The following is a 25617-nucleotide window of genomic DNA, read 5'->3' as shown; positions in this document are numbered from 1 at the left end:
TAGAAAAAAGCAGTAGTGTCTTTTTTAAATTTTTTTTATACAGTTTATGCAAATATCATTTTAGCAGTGTGTGTTAAGGTAAATGTGATAAGAAACGTTGAGGTAGTGGTTTTAAAAAAACAGGAAGTTTTTACATTTTTAGAAACTTTCAAATATTGGTGCAGATTTAATGGTCCTGTTCATCTTTATTCAAAAGTAAAAAAAAAAATCTGAACACTTTTGGTCCACTGAGCATCAATTGGTACGAAGGTATTTTTATACTTTTATGGTGATAAAATTCCATGAATCATAGAGCTTCTAACAATAACATTTTTTTTTCTTTGCTTAACTCCTGGTTTTGTTTCGTCTTCTCTGGTTCTCTTACGACAAATTAAGTTTTATTGCAGGGTTGAGGCGACATGTCTCCATGCAGGTGGTATAGATCTTCAGTTTCTCTCGCTCTACAGAAACTGTGCCTACAGGAACAAAGGAGTGAGCTGAAAGGAGAGCGTGGCGTAAGAAAGGTGAGCGGTGGAATCAAAGTGAGGCGACTCATAAAGGAGAGGGAGGAGGAAGTGGGGATACATGCCAATATTTATTAGTTTAATCAGGAAACAGGGCAACAGGAAGTGGAGCGACAGCCACTGTCATCAGTAATAACAGTGGCTGTGATGGGTTTGTCATGACAACAGTGAAAAACATCAAAAGTAATGTGCAGACACAGAATACTGACTAGAGACAGTGGAACAAAGTGATGTCAGGGTGTCACATTTAAAGTGGCAGAAACATACAACCTAATGAAATCACTCATGTTTTAACACATTTGCTACTGATTTTATTTGCACCAAAAACACACCAATAATATTAACTTCATGTTCAACTGAGGCCTGAACTGTGGAGTTCATGTTTAAGACGAATATTTCCTGATGAGAAGCTCTGTGTCTTTAACTTCTGTTGTTTTATGTTTTTAGGAAATGACCACTAAATGATACTAATGTTAACTGTGTCAGTTGTCTTATAATTTGTGAAGATGTTCAAGAAAAGAGAACATTCTATTTTTGTCGTTTGATCGTTTTCAACTTGGTGAACAGCGCAGCTTGTAAAAATCTGTAGCAAATGTAAAAAACATTCATGTTTTAATAGACGTTCCATGTAAACTAACATTTTCGAGATCAAAGCATTGGATTCAAACAGTTTAGCAGTTATTTTTTTCTTTTGTTAGGTGAAGAAGTTTTATTTATTCTTTTGAAGCTAATACTTTCTTCTGCATGCTACAACTTTACACAAACAGAAATTTAACCAGTGATATTTGGATTCGGAAGAAACGACCATATTTATTCAGATTAGTTAGTGATGGACGAAACATGGCGATCAATTCTTAGCTTGACTTTTTTTTTCTTTTTCTCAGAGAAATTGCTTTAAGTTTCAAGTTCAGATGCAGCACCTTTCAAGTTTTAATTAGACACCGAACGTCAAACACATCCTCCGGCTCTTTTCTTTTTTGTTTTCCTTCCAGTGAACTCCATTTACAGGTATTTACGATAAGACTTGGACCACTTTTACTATTTCTTGCCCGACTCCGGGATGAACACACTTACGGTGAAGTCGCCGCTCTCCGTGCCGAACTTGTTCTTCACCAGGATGCTGTACTTGCCGGAGTCCGACGTGTTCACGCCGGTGATGGTGAAGCTGGCGAACTTGCCCGACTCGAACTTCAGGATGCAGTGCTCATCGGAGGTGATCTCCCTGTCGTTCTTCAGCCAGGTGACCTCTGGCACGGGGTTGCCCGAAATGTTGCAGGTGAGATTGAGTGCCTGAGGTAGAGAAATGTACAAATGAACCAAAAAACGTGCCTCATTTAGTCCTGCATAGAAGAGACGGAGACGAGGCCACTGTAAAGTCAACGCTGTTTCTTTACCTTGCCCTCCTGTATGGTCACCACGTCAGGCAGGCCTCCTGCCACTCGAGCACGATCTTAGCATAAGGGAAAGTTTAATTTAATTTAAGACGCATGCATTTTACTTCTTAAAGTGTCTCATTTATCTCATTGTCTCAAAATGAATGAAGTAAATGTGGCTTGTGCCATTATCTCACAACAAAGAGCTATGATGAAGCTCATTTTACAAAAAGTTGTAAGGGCTTCGACTGTGACTTTAATAAGGAGCTAATACTTACTTCTCTCTGCAGTAGCTGCAGCTCTGAGGATACAAAGAAGAAAGCAACAAATTAAAACAAGAATCAAAGCCATAATTTGGATCAAACTCACTGAGGTTTTTTGTAAATCTTTATATTTGCTCACCACACTATTTACTAAGAACACTGTGCATGTGATATGTTAGAAATATTTTAATGTGGCAGATAAAACTAATAAGTGCTTTCTAACAAGAAAATGGGAGAAGATGGAGACATTCATCTGAGCTGAAGACAATGTGTTTTTTAGTTTTTTAGCTGCTGGATCGGATATGGTCTGTTAAAGATGCAAGATGCAAAAAGCTCCTAGTGGTATTTTATTTTTTTTCTCTAAATTTACGGGAATGGCTACATACTCTACGGATGTTAAAATGTGTACCTAATAAAATGGCCACTTACTTGAGTCTCTGAAATTCTGCAAAAGCATCATCAAATGCTAAAAGAAAAAAAAACAACAACACTTCATTAATCTGCTCTGTGCACGTCGGCTAGGAGACATTCACAAATCAAAACTGAGTACAGCTCAGGTCTAGTCAAAGTTCTTAAGAATCACCTTGGCCAGAGAGTTCCACTGTTCTCCTGAGACCGCCCTTTCCATCGTAAAACTCTATGGCGTATTTGCCCATGTCTTTCTCTGTGGGCTCTGTGATCTGAAGCCACAGCTGTTCTCCAACCACACCGCTCTTTATACGGTCGGAGAAGGAGATCGCCGAGTCCCTGTTAGCAAAACGAAAGGCAAAACGCGTGCAAACACAGGCCGCTTTGAGAAATGAAAACAAGCAAGAGCATGCACACAAAGCTTCCTCCGTGTGCTTTGTGTGCATGGAGGATAACAATAAAAAGAAGAGCAGCATGTTCCCTTAAACTGACTTGTAGTGCCATGTGACTTGGAGCAAGTCGTTGTAGATGCTGACAAACGTGTAGAGTCGAATTCCCTCGTCTGTGCTCGTGATCTTCAGTGGAGTGGAGGAATTGGCTAAACGCACCGACGACAAAACGTTTTTTTTTTAACAGTTACGTTTTAAGAAATGATCATTAGGATGCATTAGGATTGGTGTTTCTCCTCACCAATAAAGCTGAAAACTTCATTCATCAATTCTTTGAAACCTGAGAAAGAGCAAAAATGGTGATGCAAAGTGCTTCGCGAGCTGTTTTTACAGACTGACTCTGGAAATGTTACCTTGATCTGTCAGATTCAGTGTGGATGTGTCCTTTCCTCTCTCATCCTTTAAAACAACCTCATACACACCAGCATCCTTTCTGGAAATCTGGCAAAACAGGGAAGTAAAATTAATGCAGATACACGTCTAATGGAATGCAGGACCTTGAATTTGTAACCATCGGAAAACGTCTCAACTATTCACATTGTAGGTATTTGCAGACAATAGTGAACCGTAACCTACGCAAATACCAGTGGTCTGCCGTAGTCTGGGCTTCAGTGTGTTTAATTTACACTGTGCCACTGCTGAAATCAACTATCATGTCTCTTTTTTTCATATTCCATATTTAATGATGGTCTGACCATCTTGGGCTGACAGTTTAAAACTCTGTACCGTCAATGCATGCTCCCAGTTGGCTAAATCTTCATAGCTGCAGACAGAGCTTCTGCTTAAGGTAGTGTAGTGTCTGAAAACAGTTATATCCCAGCAAGACATATCACACGTTACTAAGGAGTCTTCCTTTTTGTTTTCACCTGGGCAATTTCCAGTTTGAGAACTCCCTCTGTGAAGCCGAGATGCTCGTCGGCTTTGATCTGATGTCCGTCTTTGTGCCACAGAGCCGAGGTGTCCTTCTTTATGTTGCCGACCTGGGATGTAGCCAAGCGGAGGGGTATTTTTAGACTTGAAGTGTTGAAAAACAGTTGCATAGAGGGGAACGTGTTTCTCTAAGTCTAAGACTCACCTTGCACTTGAGTATCACGCAGCAATCTGGCGTCACCTCCCAACTCAAGCCTTCAATAAAATGAGGACCTGAGACATAAAAGCAAACGTTTTTCCTGACTGTCAGTTAACAACAAGGTTTTGATTTATTCTGAATCAAAGCTGATTTTCTGACTTGTTTGACAAAGGAACAGGAGATCACGCAAACAAAAAAGTAGTTATTCTTGTTGCGTATGTTTACAGTACCTTGCTTTCTGAACCATTCCTTTCTCTGGAACTCTGATTCTTTCTGCAGCTGCTTGAACACTTAAAGTGAAAAGAGTAAATAGTGGTCAGAGACTTCAGCTCAAAATATAGATTAATAGTTTTATTCCAATAACATAATCCGGTAAATATGTTGGGGGTGAATAAGAAATGGCAATATGAGTTTTGAATTACATTTTAACTGTTAGAGGCTAAACTCCCTTTGGCAAAGCTCATCTATGTGTGATGCTCTGTGTGTGTTCAGTTATTCATTAATTTGACAGATCTTTTTCTGCCCTCTAGTGGTGAAACACTCCCAAAGCATGCTTCACACTTGCGTTGACTTCAATCTGTGTAAATGTAGAAGGAAAGATGCTACATAAAAAAGTATTTTACACCAGCTAAAGACAAAGTGTATTGGCAGCACTTTGTACAACGTACCATCACCTATCAGCACCAAGCTGGACTGATTTGTTGCTTTTCCGTCGTTCAGCTGGAAAGTGTAAGTCCCTTCATCTTGAGGAGTCAGAGACTCCATGAACATCTCAATCACACCGGTGTTCTTGTCAAAGTTCATTTTGTATTTCTGTAAAAAACATTAAATAAAAAAAAGTGATGTGTTTTTCTCCCTATTACAAATGCTAACTTTTCATGAAAAAAAGAGTTGAACCTCTCACTGACATCTCCCTGGGAGAGAACGTTGTCGTTGAAAACGTAATCCACTTTGCCGTTGGCTGACATTTGCGCCGCCTGCAGCCAGAAGCGCACTCTGCCCTTCTCCTGTAGCTCGACTGCCAGATCTGACTTCAGTGGAATAACTGGTGTGAAGAGAAAACACAGAGTCATCTTACAAGAAATGAACGGAAACAAAGAAAAAGTCCCATCTCAGAGAAATTTTGATGTGCTTACTCGGGAATTTGTGGTCGTGACTGACCTCCAGCAGCCTCTTTAGCTCTGAGGAACAACAAAAGATTGTGATTGAAACTGGGGCCTGACCTGTTCTTTTGTTGTTTTGTTAAGAGACAAAGTTTCCACCTTCTTCGGAGAGAGTGTAGCTGGATGAAGCGCCATCAGTATGGGTGACAAGACATGAGTAAACGCCAACGTCCTCCTCCCCAGGACTGTTGAAAACGGTTTTGGATCTGAACACAAAGTGAACACAAAGCTTCTGTTGAGATTTATGCAATCTTAAGTTGAATGAACAACGACAGCAACATGCAACATTCTGTCCCCTAAGATAATGAAAAAGTTAACAACACATTAGGCCCAGATTAACCAAATTCTTGAATAACATATCCTCAGGCGGCGAGAGTCCTCAAACCCCATAAACTTTTCTTTCCTGCTCTGTTTAACAAGCTTGGTCTACACCATTTATTCGCTGTTAAATATGATATCTGCACTCAGTCACACCAAACCAAATTACAAGAGAAGCTTATCAAATTAGCAACAAGAACTTTCCCTTGGAAAAAGATATGGAAATTTCTCTCAGCCACTCTCCAGCCTGGAAAGGACAAGATGAAATATCATCCTGGTATCACAGATGTGTTAGAAAACATGAATAAACTTGACCATATCTATAAGTCAGAGCAACAAAGTTGAACAAAGTTGAAATGGGGACACACAGGGACATCAACCACACACAGTGAGCAGGAAGGGAGGGGAAAACTCTCCAAAGCTTTCTGTTAGAGAGAACTGCAGCAAAAGAGGTCGCCAAGTCTCCATGACAACCCCTGGTCGAAATCCACATGCCAACAAAGTGATGCCGTTTAAACAAGTTTTCTGTGCTACCATCACAAATGTGAACATAAGGAACTCTTAAAACACTACTGGAATATTCGTTTTCAACACTCCAGTTGAGCAGCAAATGTTCACTATCAGCATGGTGGAAGATTCATAATGCTGCGGGCCAGTTTCTAATGCCAAATACCTGGCGACCTTGTTTGACTGCATGATGAAATATTAGGATGCTTCATATAAATAAAATGGTTCTCTCTTCCAGAAAACTGAAAATAGATACACAATGATCCAAATCATATGGCCGAAACAAAACCCTGTGAGTCACCAGACACAAGAGGTACCAATAAATGAGGAAGGTTCCATATCCTTTCTAGTCTGAATGTAATAAGACAGTTTGAGTCATCTCACTTGTTTCCCTTGGTCTCTACGGTCAGGCGACTGGAGTCTGTGATTTCTTTATAATCCTTGGACCATACAAATTTGGAGTCGGGCGTCAAGTTAGAGCATTCAAAGTTCAGGGAGATGACGCCATCGTCATCGACTTCCACGACTATCTCCTTAGTGCCTGAAAGCCAAATAGATTATGACCAGTTCAGGACATTCACATTACCACCATACCGTCATGACATCTGCCCCTTTATCGCCGTTTGCCTACCCGGTTTGGTCAGAGCTACGACTGGCTCTGTAACATCTGAGGTTTTGCCCACACCGGCTTTATTCTGGGCACGCACTCTCAGCACATACGTCTGTCCTTCCTTAAGATCCTTAACCTGCAAAGTTCAGAGACAGCGCCCAGAGAAGACCGCTTGTACAGTCCTGTTTTAGGAGAAAATGCTCCAAATGGACTCCATGAGTCGTACCTTGAGGTACGTTTTCTCTGCAGTCTTGGTGTTGACGCCCCTCCAGGCTTCCTCCGGTGCATCTCCTTCCTTGATGTCAACATAGAAACCATTGACCGGATCGCGGCCCTGGTACACGGGAGGTTTCCACAGCAACACCAGAGAGTCGCTGCGCACCTCCAAAACCTGCAGATCGTGAGGAGGTCCTGTAGGAAAATATGCAAAAGTCTTAGAATATGAGAAGCTTGGCTTCAATTGAAAACTGATTTAGTCTAGAAAGGATTATTCATGACTTGTTGATACATGTAGTAAAAGTAATTTGCAGTCTTGAATTTCTGGTCTGTAGTATTCTACAGTACATATGACAACAGATTTGTTGATTAAATTAATCATATTGTGACAAATTCACTTCTCAAATGTTTACATTTGATATTTTTAATATTTGTATATTGATAATCTTTTTGAAAATTAGAATAAGTAGCAAACCATCCAAACACTGAGTTTTCATAGCTGTTAAGTCAACCAATCATTGCCTTTATTTTCCAGATACATGCAGTGTCTTTCAGCAAATATGAACTTTTTGTTCATATTTCATGCTGAAACTTAACCTTTACAACTTTTCTACCACATTTTAACACCAGTAAACATCTTCCAACCTTTGATTTACAACCACATTTTTCTATTTTTTAGACATAGTGAAAATGTGGAAAATCACACCATGTGTTGGATTGTTATGTATGGTGTAGAATCCACAATGCTGTGGGTCTGCTTCTCTCCTAAATATTTTCTAAGCGTGCAGTGACTAATGCATAACATGATGTTTTCCACTGGGGAGAAATGTTTTAAGGAAAATATGACCAGTGGTTTGGATTCTACACAACCAAAGCATAATCGCTACGGATTAATTTTAGTTATGAATTTAATCAATTAAGATTGAGATAGGGTTTTCAGGATCTTGATAGTCCCAGCTTTATCAGCCAACCTGGAACAGCAATGGTCCATTCCTCACACAGGAAGGTGTTACTGGGCATCGATGGGATCCCGACGCCCGCCATGTTGGCAGCTCGCACCTGGAACTGATACTTTCTGTTTTCCAGCAGCTCTGACACCTGGCAGGCACAGACACAACCAGAGAAATCATCTGCTGCTCATGCAGGCAGCTGCAAAACATCTGGATGTAGAAAGGGCTCCCGTGCGCTCACCCTGTAGGCCCTCTCGCTCACAGCCTTCACGTTGGCCTCGTGCCATTTCCCCGGCACGCCATCGACGACCTCACGGTAATCTACGAAATAGCCGGTGATGTCAGCTCCTCCAATGAAGGTCGGCTGCTTCCAAGAGAGCACCATGGCGTCGCGCACACACTCCAGAACGGTGATGCCATAGGGTGGGGCGGGAGACGCTGGGACAGAGGACTTCAAGTTAACGCCATCGCCTCAACAGAGAGCGCGTGCTCATGGGAAAGTGAAATAACAGGAAACTGACCACATCTGGTCTAATGCACTCATCATCTTTATTAAATCAAATCGTTTTAATATTCCTTTACATCTGTTGCTAAGGAATTAAATACTGAATATGTTCACAACAAATATAGAATACCCTCATATTCAGTTAAATATTATATAATGTTTATGAGCACTACAGAAACACAACTAAGAGTGTAACTGTGAATTTGATGTACTTTTTGGCGTCGAGGTCTGGAATTGGGCTCATAGTGTCCCAAGAGTTGGATTTCTGGAGTGTTTCATTTCCAGAAAGGTCAAGTGTCCTGCTCTTGTGTTTGGTTGGTTGTCCATTTCTGAGGCAGACTCAGACTGAGAGACTCCAGACATGAAAAGTTTCTGCATGTTTGAAAGTTAAAGTGCTCAGGGGGAAATCATCAGGAGAGCGGAAGTTGGTGCTGAGGTGACAGATGGCAGGCGAACAAGTCAGGAAGTGACTTAGGGCTAAGTACTGATAAGGAACTATGTTCTATGTTAAGAACTAAGTTCTTAGTTAAAGAAGGAACTGGTGAAGACTTACCTTTAATACAGAAGAATGCAGGTGGAGTTTACCATTTGTCATATTTATATTAATTTTAGCACAGTGTTTTGTAAAGAATAAATAGATCTCGAGCCTTTCTACATAGTCACAAACTGTATTGTATATTAATGGGATTTTATGGTCTATAGATGCTCTTCATCTAATTCGACTCAGCTTGAGCTTTTCTCAAAGAAGAAAAAATAAGTTCAGTCTTCAGATGTACGCAGAGCTGGTAGAGACATTCCACAAAGACTCGCAACTGTAATTGCAGCAAAACGTGGTTCTACAATGTATTGACTCAAAAGGCCTAATGACACCCTTTTAAAATGTTTATTTGTTAAAAATCTGAAAGCTGTGTAACAGTTTTCTTCCACTTCATAATCATGCACTTTCTTCCATTGCGCTCTCATAAAATCCCAATAATAGATTGAAGTTTGTGGTGGTAAGGTGATGTGAAATAGCTCAAGGGGCATAAACTTGTGTACATTTGCAAGGTGCAGTAAACTTGGGTGACAGAAAATTTAAAAAAAAAAGTGAATATATTGTGTTTCTTTCTTGCAGCATCCACTAAAGGGGTTCAGGTTCTCTCCTGATCCTTTGCACTCTGCTATTTACCAGGACCCTCTGCAGTGAACTTACGTGCGCCGCCACCGGGTTTTTTGTCCACCACAGCAGTTTGATCCTGAATCTGAATGACTGTCTCAAAGTGTACAGCTGAGATTTTATCAGTAAGAAATTCAGAAACTGAGCCTGACTCTGAGAGGGGGTTCTGGTCTACAGACCATGAACCAGCAACCCTGACCCCTTCTCCGCTTTCAGTGTCAGCCCGAGCTTTATTGTGCCTTTCAACAGTGAAATGGGAAGGCTGGACAGTTTCATGCTTGTCCGTCCAGCGTGGCTCGTGCTCGGTTAGTGGGCACGCGTTACCCCCGGCCCCATCTTCGAAAACACACCATGTGGAATGCCGCCCCCTACGGGTGTTAGCAAAGACAAGCAAAAAACAATGACTTAAACCAGGCAATAACAATATGTTGCAGCTAAATCACAAAACAATGGAACACAACAACAGAAAAAAAAACATGAACACGTAAACACATTATTCAGCACATGAGCCTGTAAAATACAAAGCAATGTCTTCATCTGACTGGGAGGGAAAATGAAGACAAGATGACCAACAGGTGACATCCAGGTGAGAAGGATTTAGGAATATGAGAACATGCCCCAACGTCTTATGACGTTGAGAAACAATGCCAACCTATTCTACAAGGCACTCATTGTGCTACTATGGTTGTATTGCTATGAACAGCATTTTTTCCAATATGACTTTTTATTAATAGGAGCACATTTTGAGTTATTTGTTCTTGTTTGGTTGTCTTCTATGATATTTTTTATTTTATTATATTATTAAAAAAATAATAAGTAATTTTGGACAAATAGGATTCAAAATAAATTTGCCAAACATCTGCCTGCAAGATAAATACGTTGGCATTGCTTCTGAGTGAGTTTCATAAGTACAAAAAGACTCTCAGCTTTAAATCAGCCAGTGAGTGTTAGTTAGGACGCTGGAGAAAGGTTTTGTTAAGAACAGAGAGGTGCTTATTGACGATTACAATACTTTTGCACATGCTGCACTTCCATTAAAATGTATTTGTCCCCTTATACTGTAGACTTCCTCTGATTTTGCTTTTTGTCACACTTTAATGTTATTACACTAGACACACCCAAGCCTGATTACTGCCATATCTGTAGAATTTAAAAGTCCTGTACATAGAACCCGTCTGAGACCATGTAGTAGGCTAAACGATTTCAGAAGAGAAGAAATGAGCAACAAATTCAATGACCTAAACCTAAGTCTGGATGTTTAAAGCCTGGAAATCAGTTGTGGCCTTAAGCTTAAATACACTTGGGTTGTGCAGAAAAACACTGACGCATTACCCAGGAAGTCTACCGCCGAAAGTTCCTAAGCAAACCAAATTAATGTTTTGAAATGGCTTAGTCGAAGTCCAGACTTAAATCCAGAGCCTTTTGTATTTATTGTTATTTTCCAATATTAACATGTGTTGGATGATCTTGAACATTTGAGTGTGACAAAATAAAGAAAACAGAAGAAATTTCTTAAAACTTTGCATTGACAAGTATGGCATGTTAGAACAATCAGAACAATTCTTTGCCAAGTTAGCTTCAAAAGCAAATGCTAGAACAAGGAAACATGGAGCAGTCTAAAGGATCTGTCAGGGTGTGGAGGGTCCATATTCTGGTACCTTCAGCACCATGCGTAGACCAACGCAATCTCCACCCAGGAAAGGTGAGTGTGAGGAAAGGGAATTGTAGGAAATGGTGTACCACATTGATCCGGTTTGTAACGACCGCTGAATTGGATCAAGTTGATCCAAAATAGAGGAAGTATACAAGTCCTGACCCCAACCTGCTTCAGGCAAAGCAGGAGGTGAGGCGTCTGTAGGGTGGATGCAGCTGAACAGGGTGGTGTAGAGCAAAAATTTGGAGTGACAGAGTGGGAGAGTGTGGGAGTGCAGATGAAGACCTGAAAACACTTGTGACAAAATAACAGTGTCGCCATTATTGTTGTTCTTCCATCACTTTTCCCCAGTAAGCTAAATACATTTCTGAATTTGGGATCAATAACTAAAGAGATGTCAAAAGTCACAGTGTTGAGAGCATTCAGGAGACATTTTGCAAACATTTTTCACCCAGTTAACTCCTAATTTATTTATTCCATATTAAATACTTAAAATATATAGTTCAAATGACAATTTTACACAAAGGGTTGAATGATCTAATATTTCCAGTATTTCTGACTATTAACATAGCTTTATCCCGTGACTGATGTTTCTTCACTCACCAATCGCAGCCTTTACTTCCACTGGTTCTGATATTGGCGAGAACGGGCTGAGCCCTGCGGCGTTCACAGCCCTCACCCTGAACACATACTGCTCTCCAGTAATCAACCCATGGCAGATGAACCTGCAAGACGGTAAATTGAAATGTATGATCCATAACAGATTCTGATTTGTATCTGATTAATATCAGAAGAGCATAAAAAAAAAGTAGTTTTACCTTGTTGCCCGAACAGGCTTGTTGTTGCATGGCTCCCACACATCGCTCCCAACGATACTACACTCAATGTAGTACCCAACCAAATCTTTGACGTCCTTAGACGCCTCCCAGCTCACCACGACGGATGTGTCCGTGTTTCTGGTGGGGATCACTTTTCCCGGAGCCAATGGGATATCTGCGAATGAGAGCATTTCATATCTTCAGGCTACTGTTGTTGTGATTTATTTACATAAATCACAACAACATAAGGATGTTCATTACTCTTAAACACCAATAATACTATTAATGGCTTCAAGATGAGCAGAACTGATTCTGGCTTATTAGTCAAATATTTAAAGTTGGCAGGCGGCAGGTATAAGGTATTTCTTTGGCTCCATGATGTCAAAGTTAAACTTGGTTATTTATAAATATTTATATTTTTGGCGGGAAAGATGAATTTTTATACATAAAAAAACTGCTGGGTTATGTCTTTAACCAGAACTCTGGGTTTATGCTTTTCTGCTGGTAGTTTTAGAGAAACATTGGGTGAAATATGTGACCTACTTTGGCAAATCAAATAGTACACACGATTACTGTAATGGCAATAAAGGCTTTCCATAGGATAATAAAAAGGGTGTAAATATTTTTAAGGTAAGAAAAACAAAGAGATTTGTTATTATTATTATTTCATTGTATCCACATCTCCACTATTAATGCAGGCATAATTTGCATTGAGAAACAAGTTTATTGGTTGAGTTAAAATTTAAATCTGCTAAAGGTATGAGAATTTTTAAATCAACTGTATGTTGATCAAAACCTAGTTTTAATCTACGTAGCTCTGGTTTAAATCTATGCTAGACTTGAACCAGTTTGAGGATAGCAAAGTGTCCCAAATTAGGTTGTTTTTATCTGAACGTTTAGTCAGAAAAGCGTTTGATTCTGGGCGAAAGATGTCACAAAGACATTGTTAAACAAGTGAAAGGCCTCTGTTATTATACTATGTTCCAGAAAAAATCTAAGTCCTGCAAGTTACTGTATCTTCTGACCAAGCTTGTCGCCCACAGTGATGGCTTCAGTTGCCTCAGACGGTTCGCCGACACCAGCAGAGTTGCAGCAGCGGACACGGAACAGGTAGGACTTTCCCTCAGCGAGATCAAACAGAGCGAAGCGAGGAGACTTGACTGGGATCTCTGTGTTCACCCTCTGCCAGGTATCTGTGCCCGAGACACACTGGAAAACAAAACCGATAGCGTCAAACAGATTTTAAAATGTAAAAATTGCAACAAAATTTAAGTTTGCAGAACTTTGTCAATATTCACCTTCTCCACATAGTACATGACGCCTTCAAGGCCCTTCTCTCCAGGAGGCTTCCAGCTCAGGACCACATAGTTTTTGGTTGCCTCGGTCACTTGCAACTCACGAGGTCTGCCAGGAACAATGCCCTCTAGACGTGAAAGGATGAGTTGGACGGGCCCCAATCCTCAGGTAAGCAACATGACATCCAGTACTGTGACTTTCTTACCTGCAGGCTCCTCCTCTGTGACAATGATTTGGCCGGTCCAGGGTGCAGAAGTGCCTAACAGAAAAACATGCATATAATCGGTAATGTTAAGATGTTTACCACTTCCTGATTTTTATTCATCTTCCATTTTCAATATTTTCTACTTGCTTACCTTCAAACTGAGAAAGGCTTAGCTGTAGTTTTCCTTTTCCTCAGTATGTTTTGCTTTTATATGATCATGAATCTCTATGAATTTAGCTCTTTCACCAAAGTCTTTTACCACTGACATCGTAAAGCTAGATCCCCTGGACATAGTACCTCTCATGCGGGCTCGATCGGCCGGATCCATTGCTGCCACCGGTTCAGAGACCCGAGACGGGTGGCTGATCCCGGTCTTGTTGACGGCTCGGACTCGGAAGATATAGGACCGGCCCTCCACCAAACCAGTGACGGGGAAACGGGCGAACTTGACCGGAGTGTCGTTGCACTGAACCCAGTGAGTCGTTCCAACCTCACATCTGTTTATAACAACACAATTGCAGAATGTTAAACTGAATTGACAATATAGTTACACTTTTAATAACCATAAAACAATAAGAATTGTTTTACGTCATATCCTTGAATAAGACATTTTGAGGTTAAGGTCTGTCATCTTAATGAGGTAACAATTTTTCCAATTTCCTCCTCTTTCTGAGGTTCTAAGATGTTTGAGGCAAATGTACTTTACTGCATTACATAGAAGTACAAATACAACTTCTGTGTTATTATGTCTTAGTTGTTATTCTTTTTTGACGGTGTCAACACCAAACCACAAAGATATGTTATGAAATAAATAAGCTTTTTGGTTTAGTAATTAATTGGTTCCTGTTTCTCTAACTTTTTCTGGGATTGGACATGTACATGATTTGCTGAAAGGCTGTTACACTTTGAAAGCTGAAAGGCTTTTCACTTTCTGTTCTCCACAGTGATACTGTCACATCTTCACACCTGGTCCATGATATCATTGCAGACTGTTTGTTTTGTTTCCTTTGGCCAATGTACATAATGCAATATGATATGTAGATGGATGCAGATAAATACGAGAAAAGACGAGGACAGAAATATACAGCCAAAGTTAAAATAAAACGGTTTAGATTCGAAAATATTGGCTATGTACTATCGGCAACGCGAGCATACGACATAGTGCATTGTAGGATTAGCTAAGCTAACAAACCAGAGCAAAATTACAAACCTGTCAACAAAGTAGCCCAAGATGGCGTTTCCTCCCTCAACAGCTGGTTGCTTCCAGGTAACAATAATGTAATCCTTGTTGGCGTCCAGACAGCGTACGTCCAGTGGGGCTCCAGGAGCACCTTCCACCTCGGCATCTGCATCTAAACATACGATACCGCCATGATAAGTATGTTGATAATGTATTTCTTCATGTTCCTAGCACTAGAATCGCCAAGCAAAGGGAATTATTAAGCTGCTGGGTGTTAATGTATCATTTCATTTGATTATTCTATAAGTTATGAATACTTGTTGAGTCACAATGTGCTTTTTTGAAGCAAGTGGGAGTTATGGCTATCGCACTGACTATAAGTGCTGCTTTCTAAGTGCTTAATTATCAACGATAATCATTTTCATGAAGAAATCTTGGCATCAAGGTTTTTTTTTTTTTTTACATCTGGTGTATCATGAACTTTGGCCAATATCCCAGACCCCTGTTAACATGTCAAAATCAGCTAATGTCAAGGCTAAAGCTCATTCATGTTCATAAACGACAGTTTGACATTATCTGTTACTGTAAATTCTGAAACAATGAATATTTAGAGGGGTCAGAGGGAACAGTTGCTCGTAAAAAGGGTTTAAAATATTGAACATTTGTATTGTTAATTAGCAAAAATGTACTTTGCATACTTTGTGAGGCAGATATACATCTAATATCCAAGTTAGTGCATTGCCTTCATTAATCTCACAGCTCTTACAGCCAGACTCATTCCATTAATAAACCTTCTTAGAATATTATAACTGCAGCCAAGACCAGAGTTTTTTTGTCATGGAGATCATACCTGGCCTCTCCTTTTTCTGGGCAAACATGAGGTTGCCACAAGGGAGAAATAAGGGTCTATTTTCTAACCTCTTCATGCTCAGCATGACTGGTGTGCAGATGCGGAAACCATGTTTGACAGGTTGTTTCTGGAGGCAACAAAGATAAGCTCAACTGACCTGTTTTTTCCATGGCATTCAAACGCATGCCAGAGACTTGCTGCTCAGCAGTGCCTCCATTAGCGATATCCTATTTAAAACCACTCAATGACATTCAGACGCTGATAAATAAACAGCGCCATTATCAGGTGCCAGTGCGTGTGGTGTTGTGACTGTGACCTTGATCTCATGAGACACAAGCAAAGGCGAGGGAATCCATTGAGTTCAGCTTGGGTTGACGTGGATTACAACCATTTAAGTTATGTAAACAAATAGCATGTGTTGGGTTTGTTGCATTGTTTTGAACATATGTGGATCAAATTTAGCCAATACACACAAGTAACACTTCACCTCTTAACGTTTTCCGATAAAAAAAGGTTTACCTTTGACAAACACATAGGCAGAGTAGGTCTCGTATCCAGACTTAGTGGCGACGCGCAGAGTGTAGAGCCCCTCGTCCTCCTTGTTGAGGTGGGTGAGTGTCAATGTGGCTCGGTCTCCACTCCAGTGCATGTGGGTCCATTTAGATGGAGACAGTAGCACATCTGAAAGACACAGCATGGGAGGTGGTGATTGGATTTACAGTAATGTAAACTGAAGATATCAGGTTGGATGAGGGTTCAAAAGTGAGCCAGTGTAGTAATACGTGTCTGCCCACCATCTCTGTACCACTGAACCTCTGGCTGGTAGCGGTGGAGAGCTGGGTAGATGATTACTGTGCAGCCCAAACTCATGGTCTCCCCCTCTCTTCCAAACGACACTCCAAAAGTATCAACGATGTGAATCTGGAACGTGATGCCATACTCAGAAACTGGGCCGACTGGAGGCAAAGAAGACAACTAGTTATTGGAAACTATATGTTGTGCATGACATCTCGATATCTTTTTATGCTGCTTGCTATATTTAATTTGACAGTAGAGTAAAAGGAATAAAGGAACAATGGGATTAGACGTGTTGGGACCGAAATTTTAAAACCAATGCAGGACATTAACACTTACGTCTGGGAACTGGCAGTGTTTCATCAATTTCACCTTTGAACCCTATGGAAAAGAGCAGGAGCTGCTATAAATACTTACAGTACGCAGCACACAGTGTTGTATGTCAGTGAGGATAAACTGTATGTACAGTATTTTAAGAAAATATTGCAAGAGCATATGTAAACTCTAGTTTTGACTCTTAAATATGCCTTTAAATAATTTTATATGTGATTATGAGGGTTGTGATAGTGCAGAGCTTTGGTGAAACCTACGTTTGACAACGACGGAGGCAATTGCAGACTGCTCTCCTTGCGAATTCATGGCAGAAACACGATATTGGGCAGTGTCATCAAAATCACATCTGCAAGATGAAACCATTAATCAGTATGCATAATATGCACATAATATCAATGAGAGATTCACAGGTTTGGCGCCCTTTCTCTGTAACTCCAGCAGCCGGCCTCTTAACCATGTGTACATAATACCAACGATGTGGGCCCCAAGCCATAAAGCATCCCAAAACTCTGAGCCAGGAATACTCTTTCAATAACTAGACACCACTGGTGATGTCATTTCCATCCAACGCAATGGGGCCGGTGCACTTGAAGGTACGTGTCGGGTTGAAGTACCAGAAACTGAATCCGATGTTGGCACAAACAAAATATGCAGGAAAATCAGCCCACCTTGTGAGTTTGGTTGTTTACGTAAGAAGTAAAATGTGATGGATGGATGGGGATTTGGGGCCAGCGTTCCAACCAGGATGCACCCAGAGGTATTTAATTTATTGCATATAGGCAATTTAGAAGAATGCGTTACATTAACTTTCCTACTTTCCATGCTAACTAGTTACTTAGCTTGCAAAATTTAGAGAGGAAGTCAACTAGTTAGATAAATAGTGTGTTCAGCTTGTACTCTAAAGATGAGATGTGTGCATTTTAAGTCACAAACATCAAAACAAGTTCCTCACAAACCATGAAATCACTTTCTAACATGGGTGCTTTGTCAACAAAAAGTGGTGATAACTTCATATCAGTTTTTTCTCAAATGCTTCAGTGCATTTCTCTAAACAAAATTTTAATTCTCACTCTACCTCAGTCCCATTTGATACATGAATTTGGTTGAGTTCCTACAAACAAGTTTTTAACTCCAATAGACAGACATGGTATTGCTGTAATCTAGTTCACATATGGGTTGTATGGACATAGTCTGATAGGGAACAACATTTTCTTTTCATTATGAAATCTTTATGGTGAGGAGGATGTACAAACATTCAATTGGGTAAATTAATATTTTATTTCAAAACAAATATTCGCATATTAAAACTAACTAATAACGTTGTCCTTATGAGTAACTGATGCCTGTGTGTGATTTCAGTCATTTAAGTAAGAATAACAGAGGGTGTTCTAATTTATTCTGCCCCAGAAACTGCTTTTTTTAAACTACAGTTTTACAGGAAACCCACTAAATATGTCATGGGATGTCCTAAAATTCATGCCATAACTGTTTACGTTATATCAACCATATAGTAATCAAATGTTTTTATTTTGTTGATTCAAGAACATTCATTTTGCTAAGAGGTGGTTAGCATTGTTATTTTGTTTTTTTTGTAAGTATTATCCTGTGGAAAATAACTTACGTCCCTCTAAGCCTGTATATAAAGTACTATGTAATTGAGTTTAAGTTCAACAGGGGAGGCTACACTTACTTGTTTATCTCCAGCGAGTGCACATTGTATCTGCTCTCCAGTTTAAACTTGCCAGGATTGGCAAGTGGGTCAATTGCCACATTGTTTTTGTACCTTAGATTAGGAGGTAGGAAACATGACAGAAGACAGATAAAAAGGAGAAGACTTAAAAGAGCCAGGAAAGGAAATTTTGAGAATGTTCAGAAGGAACTAGAAAGAGGCCAGGAAATCCAGGAATGATTGGAGGTTATGTTCTAGGTGATTTATGTCTGTGGCCTACCAGATGACCCTGGGGTCAGGCCAGCCGCTGACAGTGCAGTGCAGCCGCACACACTGCTTCTCCCACACAGTGTGGGAGCGAGGTTTGATCACGAACTCCGGGGCGTGCATCAGGCTGTCTTCGTTCATCCTCTTGAAGTGTTCCTCGTGCTCATGGATCTAAACATAGCAGAGGGAAAACATTCAGGATAATTTCACCTCTGCCACCAGTGAACATCGAAATTGAACAAAACAAGGCTCCAAAAATGCAGCAGGAATTCACATTGCATACCCAAACAATGCAAATTCTGCGCTTCTTTTAATTTCAGATGCACATGCAAGCCTTGAAGCAGCAGCATGTGTTTTAAGAGTGAGTGCAGTGCATGATTTTTATTATATTCTAATTTTAGCTGGATGTTTGTGGCTACATGCCATCCAGCTCAAGACCACAGGGACTCTGCTTCCATGTACCTCAAGAAAAGCAATCTCCTTAAGAATTTCTCACCCACTAGTGAGCTTGCCTGGCAGAGTGGAGACAGATAAAGGCTCTGAGGGTGGTAACTGGTGTTTGTAATGCTTGTTAAATGGCCCAGCTACTACTTCAAATAATCACTCAGTTATATAAATAACTTTCTTGTGTAAAATGATGTAAGAAAATGCACTCAACCTTCCTACTGACTGCAGTAAGTAACTGTGGTTCAGGTAATATTAGAGACAAAATAGTAACTGCTACGAAAGTGAATATTGCTTTTAACCGGTTACCTATTTTACAATAGGAAGACATGTACAATAATTCAGCAGGTTAATGGATCATGGTTTGAGGAACAACAGGTCCTATTACTTATTTGATGCATGTAATATGGACTTTTGTGTACAATGCATTTGAATTAGGAGGTACGGGGTAAAATTTATATTCTTCTGCTTGATTAGAACATGGTTACATTATTTTGTTTTTACCGTCTCATTAATTATATTAAGTTTAATGCCTCTACAACAATTTACTGTCACAGGATGACTTGAATTTTTATCAGCGCAGACTAAACATCTGCATGAATTACTTGCATTGATTCTGTAACAGTATGTACATATATCCTAGCTAGTGTGCATTCAGCTAAAACTGGATGCTAAAACCTTCAGCTAAAACCTGTCATTATCTGACGTTCAGCTATACTAAATGTTTTCTGTTTCAGGTCAGTGATTATTAACAATATGCTTTGTGTTTGGCAAATCCCAGAAAAATGAAAATATATTTTTTGAAGAATGTTCTATTAGCTTTATTAGTTTCTTCAAAGGCTCTGCGACAAACTGGCGACCTGTCCAGGGTGAACCCTGCCTCTCGCCCGGAACGTTAGCTGGAGATAGGCAACAGCACCCCTCCCGACCCCCTTGAGGGACAAGGGTGTAAGAAAATGGATGGATGGATGGAGTTTCTTCAAACTCTAAAGTTTAAATACATTTCCTTAGTATTTGGTGGAATTGGAATGGGATCAGTGCTTTGTTATTCCTTCTTCTAGGGATTCACATTGCTACTTTGTAACTAATTTAGCACTATGCTTGCTTAGTGTTATTTTCCATTGGAGCTTTAACTTCTTGGTTGATGTCTTAAAATAGTGCTTCCATACTTCCACATGATGTTTTTCACTCATGACTCTAAAGCAAGGTCTGTCCCTGAGTGGACATTCAAACTGTAATCCGGCTTGTTATGTTTCTTTGTGAATAACAGCTTCCTCCTTGTTGAGTGGTCTTACAGTGTTGGTACTGGGTTTGTTTCACTGTGGATAATGACGCTTTCTTACTAGCTTCAGCCTGCATCTTTACAACGTCTTCAGCATCTGTTCTTGGGTTGAATCACAAAACACATTTATCTCCCTTGTAAACGGTATGACGGCTGGGCATTCCTATGGTGTTTATATTTGTGTAAAATTGTTTGAAGAAGTTAACCTTGAGGCATCTGGAAATTCTGCTCAAGGATGAAACAGACTTTTGGAGGGCCACAATTTGTGATATTTTACCTATGACATCCACAAGTAGTGTGGTTGTAGTGTCCTTGAGGTGTTACGCTAAAATACACCTACATGTGTTTCTCCATTTAGCTCAGATGTGGTGATTTAGCTGATCAGAAGTTCACAAAGACATGAAATGATCACCCGGGAAAACCTCACATTGTTGAAATGCATAGCAATCATAGTGATCTTAGTGAAAGGAAACTTCTGAATTTGAAGATAGTAATAAAAAGAATATCTATAAAATATCACTCTATTATTTAGATTATTCTAATTATTCTGATTGACCTAAAACAGGAAAACCATAACCTGATTTTATTGACTATGGCAAAAAATGGTAATCTGAATACCAACATGACGTGGCACTGACCCGTTTATTCAGAGAGATGCGTTCAGCCGACTCACGCATGGCCTCCTTCCTGGAAATCACCTCTGACCTCTCCATCTCCAGACCACTTGTAAACAAGTCCCTGTGGGCCATGTATGCAGCCGTGTCTCTCACTCTGGCCTCCTCTGTGTCTGACAATCCCGTAGCAAACTCTTGACTATCGGTGTCAGCGGAGCAGAACCAGGAGTGGGTTTGGAGGAGTAAGAGTTATCAGATCTGAAATAGCTCGAGATAGTGCGGAACTTTCTATGTAGTGAACGTTTTGTTACCTGCCCCTGAAGATGGGCACTACATAGCCGATGATTTGGTTCTCTTTGTCGAGAGCCAAGTAAGATGGCTTGGATCGCTTGGGTAAGGGGCTTAGTCTGTTCTCCTCCAGTCCCGAGTGAGAAGACACCTTAAGTCTGAGACAAACACAACAGCATCAGTCTGGCACAAGCCAGACAGAGCAACATTTCATAAGACAATGTAGATACTTCATCAGCGCAGACTAAACATCTGCGCTGATGTTTAGTTTGCACTTTAGATAAAGGTAAAGCGAGGAATTGATTAGCAGTAGGTTAACATGAAATGATGGAGAAAGTTTAGTCTTTATTGCAGCATACTTATACCTACCAACAACAGTTTGATTGATTTAGCTCCAATCTATCATAATGGAAAAAAAAAAATTAAGGCCGGGCCAACTCACTAAAAACTTCCAAATCCGTTTGACATTGCAAGAAAATCCAGAGCAATAAAAATGGCCAAGAAGTATTGCCTTAGTTCATTTTTTAGCTTCTGTATTTACAATGTTTCCATTCTAAACAAGACATCTCTGTCCACTGTAATCCTGGTTAAACTCTGTTCTGAGTTTAGTTTTATTGGGGACTGCGACTGTGTGGAAGTGGGGTTTGGTATTTGAAGTATGCGATAAAACAATCTCTACAAAGTAAGGCAATCTGTTATGAGCAGCTCTCTTTTTCCATGTCTGTCTTGGCAATTCCCTTTAAATAACTTGTGCATTCATTTGACTTTCAGAGATAAAACTTGTAAAAGAAAATCCCAAAGAACAACAACTTTATTCACAAAAAAATGCATTCAAATGGTTTAAAGATATTGGTACAAATGGAGCTATCAAAAGTGTTGGGTAAAATAAGCATTGTGTTGGTAGGTAAATCGGGACAGTAATTGGTGATGGGCTAATAAACATGCAGAAAAACAGAAAAAATTATCGCATCATAAAAAGTCCTTGCAATATCATAACCCTCCTCATTTTATCCTTAGTCACCACAGCACAGATTTCTTTTGTGCTAATGAGCTAATCTTCTAAAATTTCAGCTATGAGATGATGTTTAAAGACCCTGATCTTGTTCACACTCAGCAAGTTGGCTTGTCACTAAGCTGTAAGCTTTGATGCACTATGGAGAGGAAAAGCATAGCGTACTCCTCCCAAATGTTTGAGTCTGAATAAGCTCAAAATCATGTACAACATTTCTTTCATTATTTCAATGAACTCTTCTGTAGTCTTTAATATTTTTGGGGAACATATCGCACATTAACACAGTGAAACATACAAAAACAATTTTGTCTTTAGAAACACCTTCAGAAACACTGCCAAAACAATCAATACAAATGTGATCTGGTGGTGAAATTTGAGTTACTTTGGGATGAATGTGTTAAATATTAGTCTCATTCTGTATGACAACACGCGCTACATCTCCGGAATAGCATGCAAAGACCAGCATGCAGGACACCAACCAGTTTTGAGTAGATACTGACAGGAATAATCTTCAGTTTTGAATGAAGGCTCGTCAAAGTGAAATTAGGGATAATTAAGAGGGATCAAAAGTGGTTACTTGGTGTAAAGGAAAGATGATCCCAAAGCTCTGACTGGGAAGAGTTCCAGTAGGGTTGATGGAGGTGAACCAGCTCAGCTGGGGTGGGGAAGGCAGAGGTGTTAGAAAGGTAGTAGGGTTTTCCTTGGATATTGTAATTAACAACCCCAGTCTTCTTCTCCCCTTCCTCCTTCTTACCCCCTGCTGGCGGTGGACAGGCTGGTTCCAGCAGAGTACCTGCTGCTGGACTGGTAGTGCCTCATTTTAGACTCTGCCTCCGTGCTACGGTAGCTACGGTCGTAGTGGCGGTGGTGCTTCTGGTAGAAGGGTATTGATCCAGACATGATGCGTCCCAGAGCTTCTTCTGGTCTTTCTGTTTGTCACGTTAGTTCAGTTAAACAGCAGGTTCATCATCTTTTATTCTCTGCTGTTGCACATACATTTAGCTTTCATGATAAGAACAAAAAAACATAACTGTAGTTTAAACACTTCTAGGTGATTTGATTTAAAAAGAGAGGCTCAAGCATCAAGAAACTTGCAGCATCTGCTTCAAAGACATCCGTTTCAGACAGTCAGGCACTTCACTGACATGCTTAATCAGACATATGCACCAATTAAAACCTGGCAAGCTGTATTCTCATCCCCGCAGGAGTCCACTTACCCTGTGCAAAAGCCCTCAAACTCCAACCTTTTCAGAAAAATAAAGAATCCAAATCCACTCTTTACAGCTTGATAGCCCAGCAAACCCACAGGTAGGTGCTTACAGTGCTGCGGTCTACACAACCAAAATAATGTTGGCTCAGGCCAGAGTGTCCAAGCTGCAGTCACGGCCTTTTAAGGAGAGGGTGGAGATAAATATAGCTGGGAGCCGAGTCGACTCTGATAGTGGAACACATTTATGGGCGCAGGTCTTCATGCCAGTAACTGTGGTGTGAAGGTAAACACAAATCTGCTTTTAAAGTTAGTTCAATGACTGATTTAATATTCCCCTGTGATTCCCTAAGCTGATGCACTTTTACATTTTCCTAATTTGCCATCTGGACTGTGGCCAACTGTCTGTCAGAGTTAGTTAACCTTCAGCAGCTTTTGTCCTGCTTTTTACTCCAGCAGCCTCAGCTGTGACTGATGCTAACTTTAGCTATGCTATTGTTACTCCTTCGCATACAACAAATACCAGTCACTATGTCACTCTCTTTTTCAGCCTCTCTCATTGCTAGAAGAGCATGAATGTCCCCTCTTGTCCCCAGCAGTCTGCAAAGAAAGATTACATATCAAAGCGATCGATATTCATGAACATAAGTGGATTGTATTGGGATTTCGTGCCACGGATCATCACAAAGTTGCACATATTTGTGAAGTGGAACAAAAATAATATGTTTTTTTGTTAAATAAAAACTGAAAGGTGTGTTATGATTTTGTGTTCTGTGTCTGAACCAAAGCTTTGTGCAAGATGAAGATGGTCATGTTTACTTAAGCTCAGTTAGACTGGTTGTCATTGTACTGCATTTTTCGTCTTGTCACAGATTCTCAACTGGATTTAGGTCTGGACTTTACCAGTGAGTTGTCCAACTCAGGGATATTGTCTTATAATCTAATCCTGTTTTGAACTTCTCCACAACTTTATCTCTTGCATTTCTGGTTTGTTGCTCAGTCTCTATTTTACTGTTTTACTAAGAGGTGGTGTTGCAAACCTCTTAGGCATTTACAAAAATATTGACTTTTTGCTGGGATTGACGTACAAAATGTGGACTCCACACTTAGAATTGATCCCATGTTTAAAAGAAATATGTTCTTACTTTACAAGAAGTATTATATGCATTGGTCTGTCACAAAACAAAATCCAGCAAAACCTGGAGAAAATGGAAAATAATTAAAGGGGTATAACTTCTTTCACAAAGCACTGTGTTTGATGTTGGCATAAACAGATTGACGTATCTTTCCCTTTTGAATAAAGCATCCAACAGCAGGTGGACAGATTTACTTTAGGTGCCGCAGATATTTCAACGTCATCCTGGAAATTAACTCAAGTGTCCGGTAATTTTCCATCCGACAACATTTCCGATGCTTTTGTTTAGGGACCTACCATCTTTTCTGGCTGTTATCCATCACATTCCCACATAATACAAGGGTCAGCATGACAGCATAGCTAAAATGTTGTGGCAGTCATGTGAAATGTGAGCCCATTAAAAGAGATCGACCAGCCATTAAATGTGGGAGGTCACACTAGACACAAAGAGGACAACATAGCTGGAACATTTTTCATCAACATTGAAAGTACTTGTTTTGTTTGTTTTGATTTGATATAATTAGTTGTGCACTCTACAAATCTAACTTTTGTGGCAGAGTCAGAAAAACCATCAAAAATACTGCTAATAGTTTGTCACCAGCAGGCATGTGGAGGAAGCTGGCCAGCACTGCACATCACCTTTAACGCACCATTCCCATGGTGACACATGGTGGTGGCAGCTTCTTGTTCTTCTTTTATTGCAAGAAAAGGGAAGTTGCACCAGGTAAATAAACTGAATACAATGTGCTGCCCAGTTTTTGAATGCTTATTTAGAAAACATTTACTATGTTCCTTCAACGCCTTTTTATGTTGGTTTGTAACACACAATAGTAATAAAGTACATTAAAATGTATTTCGACAAAAGGATTTTTTTTACACTTTTGCAATCACAAAATTGCAATAGGTCTAAACATTTGATTTATTTATGGGTCAGTAACAAATTAATTATCTGTTTTGGATTAAATCAGCAGTGTTGCTGTAGACACAACAATATATGCAACTGTCAGTGAAAAATAGGCAGAATAATTATTTCATATCACCAAGGACAGTGAGTTTTCCTGCTACAACAGCGCCCTCT

At 40.0% G+C, this 25617-nt stretch overlaps 1 protein-coding gene across 3 annotated transcripts; it reads right to left on the bottom strand.

Annotated features, from left to right (window-relative positions):
- Positions 1-555: 555 nt before the first annotated feature.
- myom1b (myomesin 1b) lies at positions 556-23506 on the bottom strand. Of its 3 annotated transcripts, XM_017301914.1 has the most exons (38): positions 23415-23506; positions 22952-23126; positions 21209-21343; positions 20922-21096; positions 18571-18728; positions 18312-18404; positions 16879-16967; positions 16628-16669; positions 16288-16449; positions 16013-16174; positions 14674-14815; positions 13761-13960; positions 13464-13517; positions 13261-13385; positions 12988-13171; positions 11963-12137; positions 11748-11869; positions 9841-9858; positions 8071-8267; positions 7851-7977; positions 6890-7074; positions 6685-6799; positions 6438-6594; positions 5328-5434; positions 5202-5246; positions 4974-5110; positions 4734-4878; positions 4296-4355; positions 4072-4139; positions 3863-3976; positions 3350-3437; positions 3238-3276; positions 3040-3145; positions 2723-2886; positions 2569-2605; positions 2155-2177; positions 1898-1953; positions 556-1793 (listed from the first exon to the last, which is right to left on the bottom strand). In XM_017301914.1, exons 2-38 carry the CDS (start codon positions 23095-23097, stop codon positions 1542-1544), a joined length of 4404 nt encoding a protein of 1467 aa, XP_017157403.1. In that variant the 5' UTR covers positions 23098-23126; positions 23415-23506; the 3' UTR covers positions 556-1541. The 3 variants fall into 3 exon arrangements, with proteins under 3 accessions (XP_017157403.1, XP_008394904.1, XP_017157404.1); XM_008396682.1 differs by lacking the exon at positions 9841-9858; XM_017301915.1 differs by lacking the exons at positions 20922-21096; positions 21209-21343; positions 22952-23126 and having other exon boundaries at positions 23415-23504.
- Between the last annotated feature and the right edge of the window lie 2111 nt (positions 23507-25617).

This window comes from Poecilia reticulata, linkage group LG20, assembly GCF_000633615.1.
Source record: "Poecilia reticulata strain Guanapo linkage group LG20, Guppy_female_1.0+MT, whole genome shotgun sequence".
Taxonomy (NCBI): domain Eukaryota; kingdom Metazoa; phylum Chordata; class Actinopteri; order Cyprinodontiformes; family Poeciliidae; genus Poecilia; species Poecilia reticulata.
This window is presented reverse-complemented; position numbering and strand designations above follow the sequence as displayed.

What these genes read in the sequence shown, in the direction of transcription:
- myom1b (XM_017301914.1), bottom strand. Translation starts at nt 23,097, where the DNA reads ATGTCTGGATCAATACCCTTCTACCAGAAGCACCACCGCCACTACGAC. An exon ending in AAGCCTGTTCGGGCAACAAG is followed by an intron (nt 11,870 to 11,962) that starts GTAAAACTACTT and finishes ACCGTCTTGCAG; the next exon opens with GTTCATCTGCCATGGGTTGA. An exon ending in ACGTTCTCTCCCAGGGAGAT is followed by an intron (nt 4,879 to 4,973) that starts GTCAGTGAGAGG and finishes TGTTTTTTACAG; the next exon opens with AAATACAAAATGAACTTTGA.